The 7,374-nt window shown below is 52.2% G+C and overlaps 1 protein-coding gene across 3 annotated transcripts in view; it reads left to right on the forward strand.

Annotated features, from left to right (window-relative positions):
- Window positions 1–7,374, forward strand: part of Ube2f (ubiquitin-conjugating enzyme E2F (putative)) — a 40,472-nt gene that overhangs the window by 22,936 nt on the left and 10,162 nt on the right. For all 3 annotated transcript variants that reach the window (XR_001174851.1, XR_001174850.1, XM_013011255.1), the window contains exon 5: window positions 4,090–4,157. Coding sequence is in view for 1 of the 3 variants with exons in the window: in XM_013011255.1 (XP_012866709.1) it covers window positions 4,090–4,157 (68 nt within the window). In the remaining 2 variants the exon portion in view is untranslated. The remainder of the gene's footprint in view (window positions 1–4,089; window positions 4,158–7,374) is intronic.

Raw genomic sequence — 7,374 nt, forward strand, 5'->3', positions numbered from 1 at the left:
TCAGTGGTAGAGCACTTGCCTTGCATGCCTGAGGCCCTGGGTTCGATTCCTCAGCACCACATAAGCAAAAAGAAAAAAGCCAGAAGTGGTGCTGTGGCTTAAGTGGTAGAGCGCTAGCCTCGAGCTGAAGAGCTGAGGGACAGACCAAAAAACAAAAAAAGCTTTAAGTGGAGCTGTGGCTCAAGCACTACCCTTGAGCAAAAACGCTTCGGACAGCCAGTGTGCATGCCCTGAGTTCAACCTCAGAACTGGCACAAAAACAGGCTTACACATGTAACTTCAGCTCCTCCAGAGACAGGTTCAAAGCTAGCCTAGGCAAAAAGTTCATGGGAGCCCCTTCTCAAGCAATGAGAAGCTGTGAGGATAGCTATAGACTTGTCATACCAGCTATGCACAGGAGGCATAAATAAATGCTAGACTCTGTCTCAAACTAAACTAAAGCAAAAAGGATGGGAGGTGTGACCCAAGTGGCAGGGCACAGACAAGTGTAAAGCCCTGAATTCAAACTCCAGTACCACTGAAATACTAGAAAAACAACCAAAAAGTTGTAGTCATACTTTTTTCCCCTTAGAGTTGTCAGAATCTGCTATTTATTTCCTCAACCTTGTCTTCAGTCCTTGATGTGGTTCTTCTGCCTAATCTGGCCTACTGGTGGTGCTTTGTGTTGAGATTTTCATTTCATGTCCATTGTGCTTTTCTCTGATTCTCTATTTCCTTGCTGAATTCCTTATCCATGTTACTGACTTCACCATCCAGAACTTGAGTTAACTTCTTCATTTATGTGAAGTCATTGGGTCATTGATCATTTTGTAAACTAGACTTTTGAGTTCTTTGTCATTTCAGTATTTTTGAATTTTGATTGAGGGATTATGAGTTTCTGAGGGAGTCATAATGTCACGTTTCTATATTGTTTTCTGCATTGCGATTTGCACACCACCCTGCAGCTCCTGCTGCTCAGCCTCTCCTCCATCTCTCTGAGCAGCCAGGCCCTCCCCCACCTCCCGCCTCCCCCTCTGCCATACGCTGAGAACACACCGCTGCTGTCCTGTCTGGAAAGCTCTTCCTTCCCAGGCTTGCTCTCCCACGGCTGGCTCTGAAATGCAGCTGCTCTGCCTTCTTACTCCTTCATCTTGTTAACCTGATGGTCTATACTTTTCCACTGGAGAATAAGGTAGGCACTGTCTCTTGTTGATGTGTCTGCACAGTTGTGGACACTAGTTGAGTACTTGCTGACTGAGTGGTGGTTTGAGCAGCAGGGTGTAAGCTTTGATACAGTGTATCAAAGAGCATGAGCTCCTCTGCAGTGTATGAGTGTGATGGTCCGTTACTATTGCTGCCTTCCCTTAGTGGAGATGGTATTTGTGAATGAATATCACTTCTTGCCAGGAAGAAGTGTTCAGTGCCAGTACTGAAGAACGTTATTCACATAAACAAGACTAGTAGGGAAGGTGTTTTGTTATAGGTATGTCTTGTCTTTGTATTTGAAAGTTAAAATCGCAAGTGAGAAACAGGGTCTTTCAGGGTCTTTCTGCTGATGGCTAGACAAGGTGTCTTCTGGTATTTTCATCCAAGGGAGAGGAGTGGACAGTGTGTGACGTAGCAGAGGCCTTGCTCCCCAGGGAGGTCCCTCGCTGTGCACACATTCCTGCACTTGCTCCTGGCAGCCGGCTGGCGGCCACACCGGCCGCTCTTCCTTCCAGAGAGCCTGCTTCATCCTGAGCACTTAGAGTTGAGAAAATTGCATGGTTAGCTAATACTGAAGACAGTCCTGCCACTTTCTCTACGTTTTCACCCAGAAGTTGGAACTGCAGATTCATCACATTCAACTTATTAGAAATGACAGGCAAACGTGTTCGTTGTCACAGTGGCCAGCTCATACTCTATTTCAAGCTCCTGTTTCAACGTTTCTCAGGCCAGTTCTGTCACCCTGCGGTGGGCATGGGCATAGACCCTGGACAGGAAGAGCCCTTATGGTTGTTCCTGGCACCTCGGCTTGTTTCTCAGGGGTGTGAGGCGTGCGTTCACAGAGGTGCAGAGATCAGAGTTATAAAGGGGTTTGTCAGTCATCCCTGCTGCCAAAGTGCAGTGTCTGAACTCAGGACATTCCTCCACGAAGTGCGTTTCGTAGGCACAGTGTTGTACCTTACACGCATGCCCACATGCGTGCGCACACTCACACACTCAGTGTGAGGCAGGGGAAGTTCACGGGGCCTCAGTCTTCTGGGGATGTTCACACCTGGAGGTGGGGCAGCTCACCCAGCCTGTGAGAGGACGCCTTCCTTTGAAGTGGAGCATTTAGGGGCTGGGGAGACCACTAGGCCCCAGGAGCATGTTGGCATGTTGTCCAGCGTGGAGTTCGGCCGTGTAGAAATGGTCCTGCCTAGGGGCCAGTGTGCACACACTCCTTGAGGGTTTTGCTCTTACACCTGGTCCCCTTGGCACACTCTGGCGTGTGCTTCCTCCAAGACAAGAAGAAGTGGACTCGAGCTGGGGGGAGGGAGGAGGGAAGGGTTTCCTCACATTGTAATGGAAAGTGGGGCTCAGCTTTCTCCCTCTGCACACTGTTGTGTGCTAAGTCCTAGTTGGCCAAGAAGCCAGATGGTTCTAGCTTCAGCACCTTGGCTGGGAACTAGGCCTGCATGAACTGGGTCATGGTGTACTGGGCCACGGTGAGCACAGGCCATAGGCACCCTGCCTGGCGCAGGTGCGTGGGGCAGTGTGGCTACAGAGCCAAGTGAGGAGAGGGGTCAGGGAGATGGCCCGCGGTCAGCACTGGGAGAACGTGCCGCAGGGTGGGTGGTGCAGCTTCGGGGCAGGCTCGGCATCGACGAGGCAGTGCGGGTCAGGTAAGCGCTGCGGCTTCCAGGAGAGACGCACTGAGCTCCCAGAGGTGGTCTCGTGAAAGAAGAAACATGAGAAAGGACTCTTCTGTTTTCAGAGCAGAGTTAAGAAAGGTAATTCTGAACAAATGCAACAGTGGTACTCACTAGACACTGTGTTGAAAGGAACAGTACACCTTGTGGGAGAGGATGGGAGGGAAAAACTGGGAGAGAACAAAGGAAGGGGTGACATTGTCCAAAAAGAAATGTACCTATTACCCGACTTACATAACTGTAACCCTTCCTACATCACCTTTAAAATAGCAACAAGAAAAGATGTGTAAATGAGAGCATGGTGGGCACAGTCAACCGATGACTGCTGTCCTGGTTACGGTTTATGCTCCTCACTTGTTAGGGCACAAATGGACAAAGCTTGCTATAGTCCATGGAGACCGCAAAACCAGGACTTACAGATACAGTTCCAGCTGAGGGACAGCAGAGAGAATGGTCTGGCATCTTTGACACGGGCAGAGAGTTGGAATCTTATTTCTTCAGTGGAATGGAAAGCTAACTGGAGAGAATACCAAGGAGGAAGGATGGAAGGTTCCGGAGTAGTCTTATGTTAGCCCTGTGTCTAATGTGGGCAGCGGTCATTCCTGGAAGGACAGAGCCTGGGCCCTGGGATGGGCCGCGTGTGTGGCAGGGAAGCTGGTCTCTGGTGAGGGGGCAGAGCAGGCTCACGAGGCCCCCGTGAGCTGTGGTGACCGTGCAGAGTGGATTTCACCACCTGCAGAGCTAAGAAGCCTCGAGTGAAGGTTTTGAGGTTCTGTGTCTCGTGTCCAAATTGGCGTGAGGATCCCTCCTCAGTGCCTGGGAGAAGAACAGGGGGCTGTCGCTCACTGTCTTTGTACGGTCACAAATCCAGGTGCATGTATAAGAGTTAGACATACGCACGGGTTAGTGTTCTTGTTACTGGAGGAACTCTGTAAGGTAGGGGAGGTTCACTTTGCTTATGACGGTAAGTTTCAGTGTATCATGGGGAAGGTGTGGTGGAGCCCCTCACCTCCTGGAGGACAGGAAGGGCCCAGGGCAAGGGAGAGCCCAGGACGCGCCCTGTGCCCCGCCCCACCCCGCCCGGGGCAGGACTGACCCCCCTCCCCAGCTCTGCAGCCCTAGTCTAATTCCCTTTGTTTGCCAAACCCTAACTTAGTGTTTGCCTTCTGTCCCTTTTTTGTCTATTTAAAGGATTTTTTTTGTGTGTTTTTAATAGATGAGGGTTACTACCAGGGTGGAAAATTTCAGTTTGAAACTGAAGTTCCTGATGCGTACAACATGGTGGTGAGTAGTCTCCATTTGAGCCTTGTCTCCCCAGCCCAGGTGGGGTGCCTGCCCCGGGGGGGGGGGCTGGGCCCTCTTGGGGACTGGGCACCAAGTCTCCGTGCTCCCCTGCCGCCCCTCGTAGCAGCTGGGGTTTCAGTACAGAAATTCATTTCCTCGGCAAGTGTGGATGAGTGCTCTGTGCCAGGTCGTTTTGCTAAGTATGGGGCACGTTGTTCAAGATCGGCACTTCACAGTACAGTGCCAGAATTCTAGAACTGTACAGTGTGCGTGCTGTAGAGCTTGCGAGCACAGCGACGACTCGTGTTCATGCAAGGCATCCTCCCCGGAGCTGAGGTGCCGGGTTTGCTCTGTGCTTTAGAGGTGGGGAGGGAATAGTGAAGGAGAGACAGACTGGCAGAGGGTCTGAAGCTAGTGGACTCCTGTCCATCAGAGAAGGAAAGGTGGTGGTCACATTTGGAAGGTTGCCGGGGTGGGTTCAGCTTTTGAGGAGGAGTTGAGTCAGCTCTGAATCTGGGGAGAGCATTGTGCTCTGGGGTACAGGCTCTGACCCGCTGGGGTCACAGCTGTGGGATTTGCCACCTGTGGGGGGACAAGAGAGGAATCAGGGCGAGGGAAAAGCAGCTCAGATTTGGGGGTGCTGTTAAGTATTTTCGACTTTGGGATTGAGAAACCACTGAAGATCTTGAGCAGCGCCACCCTCCTGAGGTGGGGTCAGAGGCCGGGGCTGTGCTGCAGAGCCGTCTCCCAGGCAGCTGGACAGCTCTTCCCCCGGGTGTTTACTGTATACACTGTGTATACAGTGAGATAAGTGTGTCTGTGTGTGAGACAGAGGAGGGTGGGGGAGGAGGGAGATGGGGGAGTCTCTGATGCTTTCTAACCCTCTTAGCCTATCAAATGTACCAGAAAAATCTGGTGGTCTGTGCTGAGCAAAGCCTGAGGATGCCATTGCTGTGCTGGTGTTACCTCCACTGACGGTTGGCACCAAACACCAGGGTACAGTTCAGTGACTGCAACTCTCTCTCTCCCTCTCCTCCCCCCTCTCTCTCCCTCCCCCTCCCCAAGGCCTGGGGCTTGAACTCAAGGCCTAGGCACTGTTCCTGAGCTTCTTTTGCTAGCACTCTACCACTTGAGCCATAGCACCACTTCTGACTTTTTCTGAGTATGTGATACTGAGGAATTGGACTCAAGGCTTCCTGCATGCTAGGCAAGCACTCTACCACTGAGCCACCTTCCCAGCCCTGCAACTCTCTTTTACTTGAAGCCAAATCTCTCCCTCCCTCTCCCCCCCACCCCCCACCCCTCTGGTAGTACTGGGGTTTGAATTCCAGGCCTTCCTCTTTCAAGGTAGGCACTTTACCACTAAAGCACACCTCTGGACCTGTTTTACCCTCTTACCTTTTGCTGGGATCTGCTGCCTATCTTAGGCCTCCGGCCATGACCACAGCCTCTTGCTCTTGGAATGAGACGGGGTCTCGGGAGTTTTGCTGCCTGGGCTGGCCCACAACCATGATCCCACCTTCTTCCAGGCAGCAGGCTCATGCCACTGCGCCCAGCTACAGGTGCAAGTTTGCCTAGTCTGGCCTTGAACGCCAATCCTGTCAGAGCTGCCAAGTAGCTAAGATCACAGGTTGGACACCATGCCCAGCTTAAGCCAGATCGACCTACGAAATGGATTTCTATTGGGCTACTATACTATAAGTTCTTTTCAGAGATGAGGAATTGTTGGCAATCTAAGAAGAAGAAAACAATTGTTTTAATAAAGACAAGAAAGTGAGCATGTCAAGTGGCCAGCCAGCCAGCCACCTAACACTGAGACTTTACATCCTTCCCAGATGACAAACCAAGCCGCCTCACAGAGGCAGCTGGGAAGGTTGGTTTAAGGTAGAGATGAAGAGTTTGGGGGCTGGTTTTTGGTTTCTGGAAACCACTAGGCATACAGAATGTAAAGTTCCAGACTTACTAAGTATCCACGCATGCTCACCTTTGTGCGTCATGTTGAAGGCGAGAGGAAGGAAACTTTCCTCTGCCAAGGACCATTTGGCTATTTTAACCACATTTGTGGAGCGTGCAGAATTACCAGACGGCCTCGGGCTGCGGCGGAGCCTGGGAAGCCTGCAGCCCGCCTCCTCACTCCACCCGGGCACCGGAGCACGCTCTGCCCTGACTCCCTTTGGCAGCTCAGGGAAGTTTGGCCCGGGCCGATGGACTTGCCAACAAGATGAGAGCCGCTTTCCCTGGAGGTCGCCCCGTCCCACACGCGACCTGCTGCAGGACTGGCTGTGACCCCTGTGCTGACCCAGGGCATCTCGCTGAGGTCCCCGTGGGCTGCACATAGGCGTGGGGGGGCCATTCAGCAGGTCCCCTGCACCGTCAGCCAGGGCCTCTGACCCTGTTGCTCTGGAGGGCGCCCCGCGGAGGCCTCCCTACAGGATGTGAGCAAGCGGGCAGGCCCATGGCCATGGCAGGTCTTCAGTGGAGGAATAGGGCAGCCTCGGGACCCCCAGGGCTGTCTGAAAGGATGACCGTGTGGATGCACACGGCACACACCTGCGAGGGAGAGCCAGGGCACTGTGCATGGAGTAGGAGGTATATTACGTCCAAGAGACCTCGAAGATGAAGAAACGTTTCCGTATGTAGCGATATTTACCTGTAGTTATGTAGTTATATACCTTACATTATTATGAACTTATACTGTTTGCTATAATTTTACATGAACTATAAATCAGTGTATATTTCACTTTTGTTGTCTCCCTAAAAGAGTATGGATTACCTCTTTTTGGCTTGAGGGGTACCAGGGATTAAACTTGGCCTAGCATCACTTTTCTCATATTCAATTCAAGATGGAATCTGTAATCCAGGGTCTGAGCTGGGCAGGGCCAACTCTGAACACCCCTGACATATGTCCCCGTGTGGACCATGCTAATGTGTGCACAGACGTCCAGCCAGGGACAGGGCCTGGCCTCACGAGGGGTGCTCGTGGCCAGCGTGGTACAGTAGCCTTTCATACAAAGCTGTCTGGTTGGAGTTTGGGGCTGGGCGCCGTGGGCCTCTTTAGAGCCCTGCCAGCTAGCAGCCTGTGGCCAGGTCTTGTCACGCCTTGTACAGGTGCACTTACAGGCGTGGTGTGCACATGTGCCCTGTGCAGGTGGTGACTAGATGGAGTGGAGACTCGTGTGTGTGTGTGTGTGTGTGTGTGTGTGTGTGTGTGTGTGTG

This window comes from Dipodomys ordii, unplaced genomic scaffold (assembly GCF_000151885.1).
Source record: "Dipodomys ordii isolate 6190 unplaced genomic scaffold, Dord_2.0 Scaffold1, whole genome shotgun sequence".
NCBI lineage: Eukaryota > Metazoa > Chordata > Mammalia > Rodentia > Heteromyidae > Dipodomys > Dipodomys ordii.